The 19,801-nt window shown below is 49.4% G+C and overlaps 2 protein-coding genes across 5 annotated transcripts in view; both read right to left on the reverse strand.

The window, feature by feature from the left end:
• Positions 1-1,906: 1,906 nt before the first annotated feature.
• C12H3orf62 (chromosome 12 C3orf62 homolog) lies at positions 1,907-5,665 on the reverse strand. Its single transcript, XM_029919210.1, is given in 4 exon segments — positions 1,907-2,445; positions 3,531-3,622; positions 4,496-4,919; positions 4,922-5,665. Coding segments are annotated over 4 exon segments (1,068 nt in total). The 5' UTR covers positions 5,208-5,665; the 3' UTR covers positions 1,907-2,179.
• Positions 5,666-5,779: 114 nt separating this feature from the next.
• USP4 (ubiquitin specific peptidase 4) overlaps positions 5,780-19,801 on the reverse strand; it is a 46,941-nt gene continuing 32,919 nt past the window's right edge. For 2 of the 4 annotated variants that reach the window (XM_029919207.1, XM_029919206.1), the window contains 9 exons: positions 19,430-19,621; positions 18,166-18,254; positions 14,101-14,328; positions 12,095-12,165; positions 11,721-11,839; positions 11,223-11,372; positions 10,086-10,189; positions 6,851-6,939; positions 5,780-6,509 (listed from right to left, as the gene is read on the reverse strand). In XM_029919207.1, coding sequence (XP_029775067.1) covers positions 6,348-6,509; positions 6,851-6,939; positions 10,086-10,189; positions 11,223-11,372; positions 11,721-11,839; positions 12,095-12,165; positions 14,101-14,328; positions 18,166-18,254; positions 19,430-19,621 — 1,204 coding nt within the window. In that variant the 3' untranslated portion in view covers positions 5,780-6,347. Of the gene's footprint in view, positions 6,510-6,850; positions 6,940-10,085; positions 10,190-11,222; positions 11,373-11,720; positions 11,840-12,094; positions 12,166-14,100; positions 14,329-18,165; positions 18,255-19,429; positions 19,622-19,801 lie in introns of those variants that run through there. The other 2 variants (XM_029919208.1, XM_029919209.1) reach the window with 2 other exon arrangements.

The raw sequence follows: 19,801 nt of genomic DNA on the forward strand, positions 1-19,801 counted from the left end.
AATGCACTTTCAAAAAATAAATACATTTTACATTTTGGAATAATTTTAGATTTACAGGAAAGTTGCAGACAGTTTGTATCTACCCTTCACCCCGTTTCCCCTAATGTTAACACCTTACATAACTGAGGCCTATTTGTCAAAGATAAGAAACTAACAGAAATACATGAACTCCCACCTTTATTTAGACTTCCCCAGTTTTTCCATTAATGTCTTCTTTCTGTCCTAGGACGCAGCCCAGGATACCACACCGTGTTGTAGACACTGGTCTGTCACAGGTTTCGAGTCTTTCCTTGTTCTCATGACCTTAACAATCCTGAGTGCTGGCCAGGCATCCTGCACGACGCCCCCAATCTGGGCTTGTCTGACATGTAGTTTATGATGAGACTGGGGATGTGGGGGCTTTGGTAAGAGCACGATAGAGGGGGAGCCCTTTTCATGGCTCCCTGTGGGGGGCAGAAGGGTCATCCACATGACGTCACTGGTGCTGTTACCTTCATCACGTGCTTAGGGCTGTCAGGCTTCTGCACAGAAATGTTTTTCTTTTTCCCTGCTCTGTTCCTTGGAAGTGACCCACTAAGTCTAGCCTGGCCTCAAGGGGCGGTGATGGGGCAGAGAGTGGGTTAAGCTCCACCTTCTCTGTGGGAGACAATCCATGTCAGCACTTACTTGAACTGCACTGTTTTGAGCCCTCACTCTTTCGGATCTCAAGCAGACATCTCTCCATGCACACAGCCGTTCTTCATACAGCTGAGGATGCTGTGAGCATTATTTTCATTTGCTCCTGTCCTTTTTGCTAAGGGAGAAGAAACTGGCTCCCAACTCCACAGACTGAGTGCTCACCGAGCGTGCCATCCCCTTCAGGGACTGAACGTCCGCTGGTTAACCCCGTCCCGCCCGCTGCCCCGGCAGGGGGGGCCCATCCCATGAAGTGGCTGGAGGCTAGTGGTGCCATTTGCTCCACTAAGGGGTGGCATGCAGTCTCCACCTGAGAGCCTGCAGGGATCATCAGACCTGTGTCACCGGCTCTGCGGCCTGCCCTGGGCTGCCGTCTCTAGCCTAAAAGATGGCCTATCGGAGGAAGGCCCTTGGCGCGGGCCTTCTTTCCCAAGTCTCTGGGTTGTTTGGGTTTTGGGTCTTACAATAGGCCCTGTGCCAGCCTCCTCACCCCATCCTCCCTAGAAGTCAGGCACTTCCCTGAGACTCAGTTTCTGAGTCTTTGCCCAATAGCATATGTTTCCTGAAAGAACATTGTGGTTTTGAGACATTTGCCGAAATAATTTCTGATGATGTCCTTGTCCTTTCTTTCCAAGAGTGTGGCCAGAGCCAGCCCTGCTAGGCTTTTTTCTGCTATGCCAACCTCAGGTGGGTAGTGGGCTGGCCCCTCCTTCACTCCCTGCCCATCTTGCCCCAGCAGGGTCATTGCCACAGATCCCTGTGGCCTCCAGGATCTCCAGGCCTGGAGTGGGCTGCATGAAGCTCAGGCAGGAAGGTGGATGGGCAGGACCTGTGCTTACCTTTCTGTCCCATTGCCCTTGGCTAAGGACCCAGGGGTCTGATGTGGAGAAGGTGGTGGGGAGGCCTGATGGGAGTGTCCTGTCAGGAGGGACCAGCCCCTCCAACACAGCCATGAGGTCCCTGCAGAGGCCTTTGAGCTGAACCGGGGCAGGGCTGGGGGGCACTGAGGAGAGGTTGGTCTGGACAAGAGGAGAGCACGGAGCCCACGCAGAGAATAGGCGGCCCTCTGTGGAAAGTGTGCAAGGTGGCAGGAGGCCTGGGGCCACCGTCTGTGGAGGCTGTAGTGGCCTGGGCTGGGCTAGTCCCTGAGTGCACAAAGCCCACCCCGGTTGTGGCCCCAGTACTTCTTCACGGGCCCATGGGAAAAGAATACCAGGAGACACAGAAGAAGTCCACGACCCATATCCGCCTTGGGCACTGGGTGTATTAAATGTCAATCAAAAACACATTTTAGATTTCAAGAAAAGTGAAAAAAAGTCAACAATAAGAAACATTTCAAAGCAACAACAACAACAAAAAATTGGGCTTTCAGCTCAAAAAGGGTCACAACTAGAAGTTAAAGAGGGTGTGGTAACCCAGTCCTGCCAGCCATCGGCAGTGGCCCACAGTGACACCGGTCCCTGCCTGACAGGCAGCCTTCTGCTGGAAAGAACCAAAGCTGTCCTTACTCAATTTGGTATTTAAAAGAGGCCATCAAATTGTAGTCTTCTTCCAAGTCCAGCACAGTCTCGACGATACTGTGATCATCAAAAGCCTGCGTGAGGCCGCCCGGCTCCGCATCTGAGGCCTCCCGAGGGCTCTCGTCCGAGAGCAGAGCCCAGGCCTCCTCCCGGAAGGGCGAGCCTCCGCAGCGGCCACACACGCGGCTCAGCGTGTTTTCAAATTCTAGCTTCCCAGCCAGTTCTTCAATAGCTCGGATGCTTGCGTGGTCTTGAAAATAAGAACATCCAGCATTACAATTCCAGTGAGAAGCTCCCAAGGCCATTTGAGGCACAAGTGAAAACCCACAAATGGGCAGTCACTCTCCAGGGACTGTGCCAACCCGGGCCTTGCCGCTCTGAGGCAGGCAGCTGCCAGAGTGACGGCCTCCTTTGTAGGTGGGCTCGAGGCCCTCCCTCCCAGCTCCGCATTTATTGAGCCCAACTACCTGCCAGTCCCCAAAGGAAGGTGAAAGAGGGAGAACCCAGAGATGCGTAGGCTTGTCTCGGGTCTCGGGACTCCCTGACCTGCAGGCATGACCCGGCAGTGTGTGAAAACAGCAGTGCCGCCTGGGGCTGGGAGGGGTGGAGGCAGGTGAGCTCAGGCCGCCTCCCGGGACCACTGGAGGAGGCTCTGTCCTCTCACACAGTGGGCTGACAGGGGTCTGGCTCTGCGGCCTCGAGGATCTTCACATCAGGCCTTCTTTTCCTGCCCATAACCTGGAGACCTTCTAGAGACAAGAGCTTCAGGCAGCCCCCAAGGCTATGATCCCTGAACTAAAGGCGGTTGGTCCACTGTACAGCGTGAGTCATCTAGAAACAGAGCATACCTGAATAAATAAACAAAAATAGGTCATGCATAGTTTGCACGACGCACAGATGTGTGTAGGAAAGCACCCCTGATGGGAGGTACAGCACGGTGTTTCTCTGGGTGCTGGGATTACATGGGAGCTTTGGGGATCCTTCCTTCTAATGTTATTTACCCACCCCACCCTGCCCCGTCTCTGCCTATTTTCTTTGACTCCAGATCTAGGCTCAACCACTAAGTCCTGGGGAACCACTGTCCCTCACGTCCAGGGAGTCACTGGAACTAGACATTTATGAAATGACCAATTCCTGTGTGACTCCATCAGGCTATCAGCTCCATGGGGGCTCTATGCAGAGAGCCTGCTAAGGAAAAACAAACCTACCATGTAAATGGGTGAGAACTAAGACAGTGGTTTTGTTTTTGTTTTTGTTTTTTAAGACACCTGCTGACTCAGGAGCCTGCGTGGAGGACCACCCTAAGGAGAGGACGGACCTGCCCTCCGTACTCACCGACCATGTCAAGCAGATCCTTTGTGACCTCTTGGCTAGAACTGCTGAGTGGCATGTTTGAGTCAACCTTCAAGTCTTTCTCCATATCTTTCCTGCAACCCCCAGGTAGGAAGAAAAAAAGAAGAAAAAGAAGAAGAAGAAGAAGAAGAAAACGTGGAGGATTAGAGCCTCTTTCAAGACAATATTGTAGGGAACTCAGTGTTAGATAATCTTAAAAACAAAAATACATTGGTAACTTTAAGTTGGCTCCTGTGCTGTGTATAGAGAGGCCAACTGGAAGCTGCTAAATCAGTGAAGCTGACTAACAGCATCATCCTAATGACTCACGGGCCCCGCAGACAGTGCATTAATGTGTCTGAATACCCACGTGACATTTGAAGAATTGAACCAGCTAAACAGCATCTTCCTTCTCTGGCTCCAGGTCAGCCAAGATGGCAGGACCTTGTTTCATCCCATACAGTCATCCTTTCTCCAAATCAAGGTGCCTAGAACCAAGCAGTTTAAATCTACCAGGGAGAGGGGTGCCTGGCTGGCTCAGAAGAGCATGTGACTCTTGGTCTTGAGGTGGTGAGTTCAAACCTCATGTTGGGTGTAGAGATTAAAGTTTACAGCTACCAGGGAGGAAAAAGGTCTAAGGGACATCTTAACCCAGGGATGGCCTAAAAACCGTGGGGTGGGGTGGGGTAAAGGGAGCAAAAACAAGGATGAAGGCAGGAAGTATCCATTCAGCCTGTCCCTAGTATGGACGCTGTGTCTGCAGCATAGAAAATAAAGCGTGTTAGAAATCCGGTTCTCTAACATTCACTACCCCTGTGGGACCTTCAAGGCAGTTTCTAGGACTAGTCTGATGGTCTTAGAAAGGAGGCAAAGGCAGTGCTACGAATTCAATTTAGGAACTTCAAATTGAATTTTCAGAAATGAGATCCCCTTAAGTGTAACTTTTTACATTGTCAAACTGGAATCACCTTAGGCTGTCTTTTCTCCAGTTCTCCCCATCTCCCGCGGCTCTCCAAAACGGTCTTTCCGGTGCCAAAATGGAGGAATGCATCAATACGTTTTCCTTACTGGTGAGAGGTTTTCTTTTCGCGCATAAAGCATGCGGCTTTGCGTTCGCTGGGGAATGGTTTGGAGCAAAGGCAGAGCTCTCAGTCTCAGGAGCACAGGGGACTGGAGCGAAAGGCGCAGGCAAGGGGGAGGAGGAGGCGCAGGCTCCCGGCGGGTGTCTCCGGCAGAGGAGCCGGTGCACAGGGAGGGGGAAGGAGAGCGGCGCGGTATCCCGCTCCAGCCTCCGCTGGCCTGAGCACTCCTGGGAATGACTGACACCTTCAAAGGCCCGGTCTATGGCTGCAGTCAGCTCCTTTCTGCATCTTCTCAGTTTTTCAGACATTCCCCTAAAAGCGACCATGTCTTTATTATGTAATACATTGGAAATGCACAGAGTATATTAACAGATGAGGTTGCAAACCACCCCCGAAAAAGCATCTCCTGGAGCTCAGTCCACGCCACAGGACAGAGGCCACAGTAACCCACACACCGGGTTGGGGGTTGGAGGACTTCCTCCCCGTGCGGCGGTGCGGCCCGTGGTTCTCCCGGAGGAACCTGCAATAGGGCGGGAGTCCCAGGGACCCTCGACCCCGCCTCCCCCTGCTCCCCGCCTCCCCGCCCCGGTCCAGCCATCTCTGTAGCCCCCTCGGCCCCAGCCAGCAGCCCGCCAGCCGCCCTCGGGAAGGGCCGTGGCCACGTCCTCACCCAGCTTTGCAGCCACACCGACACCCTGCCAACGGTCGCTGCGCGTGCCGGAGTTGACCGTGCGTGCCCGAGAACTGCGCTCCCCCTCCAAGGTTAAAGGTCAGACAAGAATGCAGGGATGACCACCTAGTTCTTTAAACCCAAGCCCCCACCCCCGCCCCCACCAAGCTAGCGGGATCCTCCCCCTCTCCCCTGCCTAGCGAGGGAGGCCGCTGAGGACTGCGGGGGGAGGGGGGGGGGAACCGCAGTGGGGGGCGGGCGGGGGCGGACCTTCCAGAAGCCGCTGGAGGGGCCATGTCACTTCTGGCCAAAGTCGGCAAGAAGGGAAAGGTTCCCGTTCTCAAGCCAACATGGAAAGAAACTGGAGGGGCCACGGTACCCAGCAGTTTTGTGAACCTACTTCTTTTAAGTGATGCCTAATAAAAGCTCCACACCATATCCAACGGTCTCATTTCAAGAACGGTGAGGGACAAAACAGAACGGCTAGGTTCCACACGAGATTGAGGGGCAGGAGACCCCAACACCAAATATTTTCATTTCATTAGAGGGAAGAAAGATGGAAATTCCAAGATGGCTTAAAGGGACACAGAAACGGGCTTCAGTGGCTAATTTTGAGGGAATTAAAAGCCATCTCAGTGCACAGCGAGGGAGCAGGGGACAACATCAAGTGAACTTGAGGCTTGGTTTACTGTGGGCACACTGCTGGGGTGACGGGTAATCAGCACCAGAGTAAGAACTCCAGGACTCAGGGCAGCCTGCTGCAGGTCTTCATACTCAGTGTTCCTCTCCATTCTTTGAATGCACAGGACACACTCCACTGTGCGCCCCCCGCCCCCTAACTTCCAGCTCCGCAGGTCTTACAAGAAATTTCTCACCACCTGTGTAAAAGGAAAGAATTCAGCCTCTTGACATAATCCTTCTGAGCAAACAGGGTCTTTTTTTTTTCCTTCTGTTCATAAAAGGGAATTTCCTCATCTGGTTTTTAGACTAGTAGTCTCCAAGGTGTCAAAGATGTCCTCCTGGGGGATTACACTGGTGCTGTGGGACGGCAGAGGCCCGGGGACAGCGTCAGTTGGTGTCCATGCCGCAAGCCTCGTCGTCCCCCATGCCCTGCTGTGAGCTGCTTGGGCTCGTCCCTCCCTCAGAGGCTCCAGGAAAACTGACGAGTGAAGGTGTCTTACAAAATTCATCATCTCGACGTTGGTAAAATAGCACGTAAGCTGCTTTTGTCTAAAACACAAGAGGGGAAAAGTTCACTTACTGGTGGGAATCAGCCATTCTCCCCAGCTTTTCTCTCACTGTTCCAAACCCAGTCCCAGGCATCTGCCATTGTGCCCTGCGCATCCATGCCTAGAGGTGTGACTGTGCCCAGAGTGGGGAAAGGTCAGTGCCCTGACAGAACTCAGAAGAGAGTTGAGCTCATTTAGGAAGGGTCCCAGAAGGAATGGCAGTCAACTCTTTCTCCACCACACCCGGCTCCCACGGTCACATCAGGAAGACCAATAACCAACCAGCCCAGGAGACTCTACCCATAAAGGTACAAGGAGGAACCAATATTAGAGCCTACTCACCACTATCTGATCCTCGGAGGCCAGGGACACATTGCTGTCATCAAAATAATACCATTTCCCGTTCAGTTTGTTCTTCGCGTATGCGGTGTCTGCCAAGTCAACAAAGAAAATACCTCTAGCAATCACCAGAGAACTAATCTGGCTAGTTTATTATACTGAACGGTAATAAAACTCTAAAAAAATGGAACCATGTTCTCACTCATATGTGGAATTTAAGAAACTTAACAGAAGACCATGGGGGAAGGGAAGGGAAAAAAAGTTACAAACTGAGAGGGAAGCAAACCGTAAGAGACTCTTAAATACAAAGAACAAATTGAGGGTTGATTGGGGGAGGAGGGCACCTGTTGGGACGAGCGCCGGGGGTGGTATGTGTGTGATGAATCACGGGGGTCTACCCCCGAAACCAAGAGCACACTGTGTACACTCTATGTCAGCTAACTTGGCAGTAAATTATATTTTAAAAAATGAAGAAAAACAAAGACCCTGAAATTAAATGTATAGGTAACAACCAAATGACAATTCCTCTTTTTCTGAAATTTGTTCTTTCTCATAAAGGCTCTGAAAGGATAACAATGGAGTTGTCAGGGACCAAGGCTTGACACTGTCATTCTGGGGGATACCTGTGCGGTGCAGTTGGTTAAGCTTCTGATTGTAGCTCAGGTCACGATCTCATAGTTTGTGGGTTCAAGCCCCACATCAGGCTGCGCATGCTGACAGCTCAGAGCCTGGAGGCTGCTTCTGTCTCTCTCACTCTCTGTCCCTACCTCCCCCACCCCCCACTGCTTGTATTCTCTCCCAAAAATAAAACATTAAAATTTTACTTATTTATTTATTTATTTATGTATTTATTTATTGAGAGACAGAGAGAGACAGTGCGAGCAAGGGAGGGGCAGAGAGAGGAGACACAGAATCTGAAGACAGGCTCCAGGCTCTGAGCTAGCTGTCAGCACAGAGCCCAATGCGGGGCTCAAACCCACAAACCGTGAGATCATGACCTGAGCGAAAGCTGGAGGCTTAACCGACTGAGCCACCCAGGTGCCCCCAAATTTTCTTTATTTAAGAAAATAATAATAGGGGCACCTGGGTGGCTCAGTCGGTTAAGCGTCTAACTTTGGCTCAGGTCATGATCTCATGGTTTCAGAGTTTGAGCCCTACATGGGGCCCTATGTTGACAGCTCAGAGCCTGGAGCCTGCTTTGGATTCCGTGTCTCCTTCTCTCTCTGCCCCTCTCCTGCTCGTGCTCTTTCTCTCGCTGTCTCTTTAAAATAATTAAATGTAAAAAAAAATAATAATAAAAAACTATAATTTGGGGAAACAAATCCAAAAAAATAACGAAATCCAGTGTTAATCTTCAGTATGGGTGTTAATCCATAGCCAAGGGCCCCATATAAGCAGCTGATACTTTTAAGATTTAAGCAAAAATGGCTCTCAAAAAACCAGGCCACGTCAAACTCCCCCACTTGGTCCAGGGAGATGGTTATCACGGCCTCATCCTGCCTCTGGAGCCTCTGGGGTAATCCCAGTGAGGGACACGCTGGGCACTTGGGTTTGCAGAGCTGGGATGCGTAAAAGATGACTCACAGTTTCAGAGAAAGATAAATTTGAGTCCAAGTCTGTGGCTGGGTAATAATGCCTCACGGTGGTCTAAGCATCTCCCAGTCGACACTTCCTGTCTTGTTCCCAGCAGGATGTTTACAACAGCAATCGCAGCAGCAGTGACCAATCCCTGCTCCCCCCAGACTCTACGCAATGAGACTAACGGAGGCCTGGGTGCTGGTCTCCACCTGCCGCCTGACTTCTGACCAGCCGTTTATTCCTTATCAGAGCGCCTGCGCACAGCGGGGGCACAGAACACAGGAGAAGGTGCCGACGGCCTGTCCCCACTGTCCGTGCTTGGCGTAACAGTGGTGGCTCTCGATCCGGGAGTTCCACCTGTGGCCCCAATATGGGTTCTCACACAACCAGCCTGAGCTCACGGATGAGAACACTGAAGGATACGGAGACTAAGAAACTTGCCCAAGGGGTATGTTTATATACTAAAATAGCACTTAAAAGTAAATTCATTTTTTTTAAGTAAATTCATTTGACAAGCATGAACACAGATACCAAAATTAATTTGGGGAGGAAAAAGTTGCAGGAAATGCTGCAGGGTATGATGTGATCAAAGGTCACCAATAGTCATTCCAGTAGACCCCAATTTTCAAACAGGCAGTTTTTATTTTCAGCCTCTCCTACAGCTAGATGTAGCCATGTACCCAGTTATAGCCAACGAGATGTACATAGAGGAGTTGAAGGAGATTTCTCGTAAGGTGGCTTAAAGGGGAAGTTTGTGCCCCTCTTCCTCTTCTTCTGATGGCCTGGAATGTAGACATGAGGGCTGGACACTGAGCAGCCATCCTGAGCCATGAGGTGATACAGTAAAAAGGGAGGAGCAGGAGAGCTGACTGTTGGCCAACAGAAAAAGCTTACCAGTACAGGGGAGAAGACCAGGGCAGAGGGCAGTTCTGTAAATCTGCTGAGAATATAAAAGGACCTGATATCTACCATGGTGTCATCTCTAGAGTCCTAACATTGGGTGTCCTGGCAGCTGACACGGTGCAGATGCAGCAGACACAGGAGGAGACCCAGCTCTTTACTTCAACATCACTAACACCCTTCCACAAACAACAAAATAGAAGTCTTTTCATTATAAAAGTAAACCTACACATTCCAGACATTTTGGAAAATAAAACAGAGCAAAGAGAAGGTTTCCTTGCTTTTTGCTTTAATGTAATTGAGACACTAGCTTCTGCAATGACACAGGTTTGAACACGTCAAGGGCTCCCCCTGTGATCACTGATTTTATTTTGCAAAGGCTGTGTGCTCTTCCATCAAGTGCGTGGACAGTAGTGCCAACTGTGCATCAGCAATCCTGATACTAATTTTTCACTATTATAAACAGGAGAAAATCTTTGTGTATAAAGCTTTTTCCCAATGTCAGGTCCTTCCTTTAGGATAGATTCCCAGAGGGGAGAGTATCAGATTTGAGAATAAGAAGACCAAAAAAAAAAAAAAAAAAAAAAAAAAAAAGAATGGAGAAGCAGCAGTTTGGACCACGCCTGAAACCTTGACACGTGAGGCCTGAGGTGCTGTGTAAACAAAGTGTTTAGGGCAGTGCCTGGCACACAGGAAGAGGCCGGTGAGAGACTGGCTGAGGGCATTTCAACATCTCAGAGGAAGCAGACCCAGTACTTACAGTGGCCAACCCCCATGGCTCCGTAATGATTAGACACGGCAATGAGGTCGTACACATAAGGCCTTGCTGACAGGTCACAGACAAACTCGGACATGTTTAGAGCTCTGAGCACAAAACACAAAAATGGCCTTTAATACATTAAACTCAGAAAAAAAAGTCAGAGTAACCCAGCAATCCCTTTTATGCAATGGCCAGAACGCAGGGAAACACTCAAAAACTAACTGCAGAGGAAGGAATGAACAGGCCACAGCAGCATGGGCCCCGGGGTCTTGCTCTGAGCACTGAGATGTTCAGGCTGGAGAGGAGAAGCCGCCTGGCTAACTCCGGCCCCAGAGCAAGCGGCGAGGAAGGGCTCTAGGCACAGACGGGAGGGCTGCAGCAACTATGTAGAAATGGCTGTTAGTATCAAAATTCTAGTTGGTGCCATAAAAATTTAAGCTAACTACCGAAACAGGCCCCAAAAACATTTCCCCCCAATATTTTATTTTGAAGATTTCAAACATAAAGAAAAGTTAAATAACTTTACAACAAATACTCATATAGCCACCACCTAGGTTCTCCCACTGACACGTCTATACTTCATTATCTATCTACCTCCAGTCCCACTACCTGGAAAACCCTCTAAAATTTTGTGGATGGACTCTTATTTGGTTGACTTATTTTCCTGAGTCAGTTATATTCTGCATCCTGGGACCTGAGGGCACGAGTGGACAGCCAGTCCCATTTTCTACCCCAGGGACGGGACAGGCGGCTCTGCATCCCAACTGCAGCCCCAATTCTCCTTAGCAGACGACACTCCGGTTACTCTGCAGCCCTGTTACCGAGACGCGACCCTGTGTTTGTCTCTCCGGCCGAGCCCAGGCTCCCTGGGACCAATGACGGACGGGATGACCAGTTCAGTTAGGTGGCAGCAATGACCAGCATCATCCCGAGCCTGGGATTTGCTTTGTTGGAGAATCTTTTCCCCAAACGTGGAGGATGGGGAGAGGGGGTGAGCCAAAGTCTAATGGCCCAGAGCCGAACAACAAACATCCTAATAAGGAAAAGTCATGGTGGCAAAACCCTCAGCCAATCAGCGCCTAGATTTCTTGTCTACTTTTCATTTTCCTAAGAACACACTGCAGCTCAGGGACTCACCTGACCGGGAATTCCACAACTGTGTCGAGTTTATCTCTCCAGTATCTGTTGTAGGAGAAACGTTTGAGGTGGACCACCAGGATCTTCGGCAAGGACCACAGGTCAAACTTCTTCGTGGCCTGTTGATGCTTCTTACAGTTGGGACAGTACCTGCAGAGAAGAGAAACCTCCACTTAACACGGGGCCGGGAGCCAGGGTGACCTGGGCACCCACGCACGAGGCACAGCCACAATCCCCTAACATCCTTTCTTGCACTAGCACAGGCTGCTTCAGTAGTGTGTGTGTGTGTCTAAGCCACCTTCCGAAACGGGGATGGCTTTCTTGGTCTGAAAAACACAACTGACACAGAAAGACTGTGATATAGGGACAGCCACGTCACAGCCATGTGATGAGAAGTGACACATCTCCCCCCAAAAGGGTTTTTGTGTACACAGATGACCCAGCAGATCTCCATCCAGGGTACACGAGTGCCCCTGCCCGGAAGGGGGCGCCGCATACCAGGGGTCATGCTCCCCTAGGGTCTCCATGGTGGTGAAGAGCTCGATGCAGTCTCTCAGGGCCACCGCGGTCTTCTTCTTCTTCTGAGGCTGCAACATGCTCACGTGCTTCTCATAGGCCTGCGGGGGCAAAGTGTGTACTTCTGTCAGGGAAATGAGTCCTAACCCAGTTAAGCCACAATCTCCCAAGCTCCCATGCCTGGAATATAATGCACTTTCTGGAGTTTCTGAACTATCGCAATATCTTTAAGTGCTTTCCACTCTCAATCTGAAGTACAATTGTCCAATTGCTGGGGAACTGGGGAGAGTGACCCGAATACACAGCCAGAGCAGAAGCCAGCATGCACCACCGACCAGCAGTCCCCAGTCACCCACCTCAGATTCTTGCTCATCATAATAAAGGCTCCGGGTCTCACTGTCCCAATCGATGGCCAGTGTGGATCGAGCTGTGGAGGAGGACCAAAGTATCACTCAAAGCTGAATAGCCAGCAACAGGAGAGGCTCTTCAGGTGACAAGAAAACTCAGGCCTCACCATCAATGCCTGCCACCGCCAAGAGCAATGCTTTGCCTTGAGCCAGTCTACTCGGAACCCCGGGACCCCCAAAACCTTTGGCAAAGATTTCTTCAATGTCACAGTAAGTTCCAAAGACTCTAACTACATAAGGATACTGAAAGAACAGAGATCAAGATGAAGTAACAGCAACCAGATTTATCTTACCACGTTAACCCATGAGAAAACCTGACACAATAATGAAGTGGTTTTGAAATGAGAGATATTAGGCAGAGCAAGAGTGTTTTCCCCAAGAGGGGAAAAAAGGGGATGCCTAGGGGACCCTGGGTGACTCAGTCAGTTAAGGGTCCGACTTTGGCTCAGGTCATGATCTCACAGTTTGTGAGTTCAACACCCACACTGGGCTCTGTGCTGACAGCTCAGAGCCTAGAGCCTGCTTTGGATTCTGTGTCTCCCTCTCTCTGCCCGTCCCCTGGTTGCTTGCTCTCTCTTTCTCTCTCTCAAAAATAAACAAACATTAGGGAAAAAAAACAAACAAAAAAAACCCCCAAAAAGCAGCAATATCAATAATAGCCAAAGTATGGAAAGAGCCCAAATGTCCATCCATGGATGAATGGATAAAGAAGATGTGGTGTGTGTATATGTGTATATATACAATGGAGTATTAGTCGGCAAAAAGAATGAAACCTTGCCATTTGCAACTACATGGATGGACCTAGAGGGTATCATGCTAAGCGAAATTAGTCATATGACTTCACTCATGTGAGGACTTTAAGATACAAAACAGATGAACATAAGGGAAGGGAAGCAAAAATAATATAAATACAGGGAGGGGGACAAAACATAAGAGACTCTTAAATATGGAGAACAAGCAGAAGGTTACTGGAGGGGTTTTGGGCGGAGGGATGGGCTAAATGGGTAAGGGGCATTAAGGAATCTACCCCTGAAATCACTGTTGCACCACATGCTAACTAACTTGTATGTAAATTAAGTAATTAAATTAAAAATAATAAATTTTTAAAAAGTGATGCCTACACTGCAGCTCACTGCCTGCACTTTCCAGGCCACAGCTTGCTAGGTAAGAGGTGGAAGGAGAAGGACAGGTTGAAGTGGAGAGGCAAAGACCGGAGTTCAAGAAGGCGGCTAGAATACACAAGGCCTTGTACGAGAGGAGGAGGCCACACAGAGAGGAAGAAGCTGCAGGGGCAGAAAGAGGGACCCAGAGACCCAGAAACACATTGGTAAAGCTGTTCTTGAAACAAATTTTTTTAAGAAATATAACAAAAAAGAAAGAGAGCGAAAGGACAGCGCACTCATTTCTTTGCCAATGAAGCAGACACGGAGATGCTTCTAGGCAAGGGTCCTCCGCGTCCTCGAGCGCTCTCCGCACAACGCGCAGCCCATGCGGGCGCCTCTTCTGCCTGCACAGCGGCCCCGTTACAGGCGCCAGCGGACAGACGGCCTACGCATCCCATGACCATGGGTCACACTTCATGAGCAGTCTCTCAAACGGAAGAAATCAGCACACAGCCTCATCACGTAACATGGCTCTGGGGAAACTGCTGCCAGAAGTAGGAGGAGTGTTAGCAACCCAGAGCAAAGGTCCTGAGCGTGACGGCAGTGAAGGGAGAGCTCCCGTCCATCTGAAGCCATCAAGGACCAAAGAGAGAAGCCTTTGGCCAGGACAGGGGGTGAGGTCTCGGAAACAATCTTTAGGGAACATTAAGCCAAAGACCACACAAACTTCTGGTCCTGGAGCTACAGGGAGATGGCGAAAACCCAGGGCACCAAGTACTGAGTGCAGATGGGATTTTCAAACGGATCCTAAGCCCCAAAAGCCCAGTTTGAAAGGTCAAAGAAAGTGCTTACAGTTGAGTTTAAGTAGTTTTCCATCAGTTGCAAGGGAATTTATATCAGCTGTTCCGTAGGAGTTCACGAGGCTGAAGGTAAAAAGCCTTTTCGGGCAGGACTCGCCTTTGACCTTCTTTTGGGTGGTCTCACCGCGGTCACTTCCCAGCTCGTCCTCCCCACTGCCTTCTGTGTCTGAAAGCTGCTCTTTGCCTTCGTCCTGATGCTCCATTTCTTCTTCATCTTCTCCTGGCGTACAATGAAAACCAATGTGTATAAAAATTGTCACCATTTCGATGTTGAAAAATTTACTTCATACTTAACTATGGTGCTTCCTTCCAGATTTTGTCCTGTGTATGTGAAACTACATCTAATCCTTCACAAGGCACCAGAATTCAGGTGTGACCCTTACAAGCTGGTAAGACAGGCAGAGTGAGCACTGCTAACCCGTGATGAGGAAGGGTAGGCCTAGGAAGACTCAGTGACGCCCCTAAAGGCCCCCAATGAGTCAGTAGGCCCACCTGTCTTAAATTTGGGCCCCTCAACACTTGGTACTTTACTGGGCTTCACCCCACATCCTCTGACCCTTTCAACTTCATCACCTGACCCACAGAGAGAAAAAGAAAAAACGAGAAGACCACAGTTTGGTGGAGAAACACAATTTAAAAGACAATTAAGGGGCAGCTGGGGGGCTCAGTTGTGTAAGTGCCCGACTTCGGCTCAGGTCATGATCTCACAGTTCAAGAGTTCGAGCCCACGTTGGGCTGTCTGCTGTCAGCACAAAGTCCGCCTTGGATCCTCTGTCCCCCTCTTTCTCTACCCCTCCCCCCCACATACACATATACACACACACTCTCTCTAAATATAAAAATAAAAAATAAAAGTCAATTAAAAGCTGATTGTCACTCAACAAGCAGCCAGTGAATAAATGTCAGGTACAGGTGCCATGCTGGGTCCCCGTGAACATAGCAGATAGGATCCTGCCCATTTTTTTTTCCCTCTTTATTCACTGCAGATTGCTGAGTTTCAATAATTTTTTAAAGTTTATTTTTCTTTAGTAATTTCTACACCCAACGTGGGACTCAAACTCACAACTCCAAGAGATCAATTTGCATGCTCTTTCGACTGAGCCAGACAGGTGGCCCTCAAGAGTTTTAATAGGCATTCTAGAAGACATATGCTGAGTAAATTCCCCAAGCATTTCAGAACTGGTATATGGGGTCGCAATAAAAAAATCCATTAACAAGTTCAATGTACTTTTTGTTGTTGAGAAAAGAGGAAAGTTAGAGGGTTGGGTAAGTAATTTCAACAAAGATGGGACAACTCCAAAAGGTGATGTAAAAGTAACAGGAGAAAACATTTACAACATGAAGGTTATGGGGAGCCTGAGTGGCTCAGTTGGCTAAGTGGCCAACTTCAGTTCAGGTCATGATCTCACAGTTCCTGAGTTTGAGCCCCACATCAGGCTCTCTGTTGTCAGCTCAGAGCCTGGAGCCTATTGCAGATTCTGTGCCTCCCTCTCTCTCTCTGTCCCTCCCCTGCCCACGCTCTGTCTGTGTGTGTGTCTCTCTCTCAAAAATAAACAAACATTAAAAATAAGAAAAGAAAATAATATAAAATCTGAAATTTACATACTGAGGAAATATTAGTAGATGACACTCTGAGGAAAAGAGGATGTCGTATATAAAAATCCTCTTTTTCGAAGACAGTCTGCCTTGGGAGTGTTCGTAAGGAAAGACAAGTCAGGTCCAGGACAACACAGCAGTCTCCTCCCAGGCCACAGGAACAGCATAGCCACAGATGAAGGTGGGCCAGGGACCCCTATCGGTACCCTTCCAAAACAGCCAGCTGGCACACGACTGCAAGGCCAGCCCTCACACAAGTTCCTTTGCCCACCAGCTCACTTGGCTCCTGAGGCAGTGGCACTGCCCCTTTTACACCTAGGTGACCCTGCCCCGCTCCCAGACCTACCTGCTACCTCTCTGACAGGGACACAGCCAAAGCCTACTTCCACCCCACCCAGCAGACAAACAGAGCCCAAAACTAGACGAACTCTGTCCATGGCCGTGCCTCTGGCGATCAGCGCCGCGAACAATCTCAGGAAACTTCTGCCTAATGCAGTCAGAATTAAATACAGTAAAGTGTGTATCACAGGATAAGAAGAGATAACAGGGTCCCCTGAAAGCCGCTAGCCAAGATCGCTCAGAGAATCAGGAGAGACACCACAGGCCTGAGAAGGAGTCACAGCAGGAAAAATGTTAGAAGTTTTTCATCATTAAATAGGGTTTGAAGTCTATCTGCTAACTAAGACTTAGTTAAAGGATTCAAAAGAAGGCAGTAATTCTTCCTAAACAAGAGACTGACAGAAGCAATATCTAAAAAGTCAGGCTAAATATAACAGCAGCGGGGCACCTAGGTGGCTCAGTCGGTTAAGCCTCGGCTCAGGTCAGATCTCATGTTCATGGGTTCGAGTCCCGTGTCAGGCTCTGTGCTGACAGCTAGCTCAGAGCCTGGGGCCTGCTTCCGGTTCTGTGTCTCCTTCTCTCTCTGCCCCTCCCCCTCTCATGCTCTGTCTCTCTCTGTATCAAAATAAATAAAACATTAAAAAAATTTTTTTTTTAAGTTAAAAAAAATAAATATAACAGCAGCAAATAGTGACATGGTGTTACTATTAATTGTGCATCTATTATGTGCCAGGTACTTTAACCCACATTATCTATTAAACTGTAACCTCGGGGCACCTGGGTGCCTCAGCCGGTTAAGCATCCAACTCTTGGTTTTGGCTCAGGTCACGATCTCACAGTTGTGAGATCAAGCCCAACATCAGGCTCTGTGCTGGGCATGAACTCTACTTGAAATTCTCTCTCTTTCCCTCCACCAACCCCTACTTCTCAAAAAAAAAACCAAAAATTAAATCATAACCTCAAATCTGTGAAGCAGATGTCATCATCCCATTCTGCAGATGCGTGAACCAAGGTTCAGAGGAAGGAGGCGACTTGTCCACCCCACACTCTGAGCTAGGAATCACAGTGCTTTCACTGCCAGAGTGCTAAAAAACTCATGGGTCTCCCAGGGTCGGCTCGAGACCGCTATGACCACCCTGACATCTCTGCTTGTGGGACCTGGACACAAAATACCCTCCTGTTCATCCCTAGTGGGAATACGATTCTGGGCAAGAATAAGAATATGACTATAATAAATAGTAAAACTAAAATATTCACAATTTGCAATATCTGGTGAGGACAGAGCCTTGTGGGCACTTTCCAAGTGTCTCACTTTCCAAGACTGTGCATGTCTTGGAAAAATCTGGGCATTTGGCTTTGCGATTGAAAATTTATGGCACTAACTTGGAGAACATTTGTGGTTGTATACTGATAAACCCACTAAGTCACCTAAGCCCCCCAAAGAAGTGGAACAACTACAATGCAGGTCAGACCCAGCTTCTCGGTCGGGGATGAGCTTGCTAGCACTTGGCCAGGAGAGGATGGTGAGGGCTCTGGATTTCCTGCAATGAGCCGTATCCTACTGCTTTGCAGACTGTGGCTCTCTTTGCTCCTGCAGCCGGAGCCATCCAGAGTCAACTATTACCTATAGCTTCCTGGGTTGAAAGAAACACTCAAGAGAAACCCTCTGCCCTCTGACTGGCTGGCCAGGACTCCTGTCCTTCCCAGAGGCAGTGACACACCAGAGAGGTGGGCAAGGGCCAACATAGTATCTCTGCAGACAGAAACCGGATCATGGGGGCAGTCAAGTGCGGATGATCACCCACTCTGCAATCCCAACACACCAGAACCAAATCCTGACTGTGCCTCATGATCCTGGACAAGTCACTGAGTCCTGTCAGGCTCACTCCGCCTGAGGTAAATCCCAGCCTACATGTTTAAGAAGATTCCACGAGGTGGTGAAGTTGGACAATGTGCACTGGCAGCACGGAGTGGTGCAATGGGGCTCCCCGGTCTGCCCTCTAGCCAGAGCCCCCACCCAGCCCTGGAGCCTCCCTGTCCCGTGTGTACAACACCTTTGGAAGAAGAGGGAGGTCAGGAGGGATTTGGTCAGTCACAGCCCCACAGCGTGGCGAGCGCTCACCTTCGCAGCTGCCCCTGGAGCCATTGCAGGACCCCGGCTCCAAGGGCGAGCTGCCAGACTCATCAGGCAAAGGCTGTTTTATATAGCGGCTTGAAAAAAAGGGAGAGAAAGAATGTGTTAGCTATAACATTTTCCTGTTTTTCTCCACTATTCAGCTAGAAGTAGTTCACAACTGATATACTGCCAGCTAGTCACAAAGCAATTCAGGTAAATAAAGGGGCTTTAAAAGCATGTGATTGTCTGGGGTGCTGGGGTGGCTCAGTCAGTTGAGTGTTCGGCTTCAGCTGAGGTCATGATCTTGCGGTTTGTGGGTTCAAGCCCCGGGTCATGCTCTGTGCTGACAGTTCAGAGCCTGGAGCCTGTCGTCAGATTCTGTGTCTTACTCTCTCTCTGACCCTCCCCTGCTCACACTGTCTCTCTCACAAAAATAAATAAAACATTTAAAAAAAATTTTTTAAAGCATGTGATTGTCAATACTTTAGAAATTGAGGAGAACCCAAAAGGTAAGTCTAAGTAGCAAGTAACCAAAGACTCCAATTCTTCTGTGAATACTTGTTTCATGTCACACAGCACCACCATTTAAAAAATATTTCCCAGGAACATTAATTTCCAGCTTCAGAATAATCATGAAGATATTTCAGAAATTGTATTCTGACACAAACGCCCCTCAAAACACTAGATTGCCTGCACCTGGTGACTGACAAATGTAACAGCCATAATTCTAGGAACCCCAAAGAAGGCTCAGGTGACATTACATCATGGTGCTTAAGATGTGCCAGAGGGGGCACCTGGGTGGCTCAGTCAGTTGAATGCCTGACTTCAGCTCAGGTCATAATCTCACAGTTCATGAGTTCAAGCCCATGTTGGGCTCTGTGCTGACAGCTCAGAGCCTAGAGCCTGCTTCGGATACTGTCTCTCCCTCTCTCTGTCCCTCCCCACTTGTGTGTGTGTGTGTGTGCACTAACTCTCTCTCTCAAAAATAAATAAACTAAAAAAACCCAAAAAAAACCCCAGAAAACAACCACCCCCACACACAAAAACACCCAAAAAACAATGTAAGACCATTAAAAAAAAAAAAAAAAGATGTGCCAGATGCCCCATCCCAACAGCACCTGTCCTGGCCCTCCCAGGGGGATGGCCCAACTGCATGTTCCCAGGAGTGAGCATGTGGGACCAGCACGGGGGTGCTCCAGGGGGGAGTCACCACTATGACCGGGCCTGTCTTGAGTTTAGATAACAAGCAAAATGCATTTCGGCCACCAACCTGATACGCTCACAAACGGCCTGGTACAGAGCCTCGAGGGTTAGCTTGTGCTTGGGAACAGAAACCAGCAGTGGCTGCCCATAGAGCACTGCCCCGGAGGAAGTGCTCGATGGCCTGGACTTCTTTTCCCTGAAGTAGACTGGAAGCGTGACACACTCGGAGCCATCGGCGGAGGTGCTGCAGACCTCGTACCTGTGTCAATCACACGAGAGGGCCCCTTCAGCAGCAGGCCACCATGAGCAGCGGAGATCTGAGCTGCAGCTACATGGTGGCCAGGACTGTGGCTACTGGGACAAACCATACTGAAGCATAAAAGGTGGATAAACCATTTCCAAGAAGATTCTAGAAGCTGGCTCAGGAATCCCAAGGGTC

Source organism: Suricata suricatta, chromosome 12 (assembly GCF_006229205.1).
Source record: "Suricata suricatta isolate VVHF042 chromosome 12, meerkat_22Aug2017_6uvM2_HiC, whole genome shotgun sequence".
Taxonomy (NCBI): domain Eukaryota; kingdom Metazoa; phylum Chordata; class Mammalia; order Carnivora; family Herpestidae; genus Suricata; species Suricata suricatta.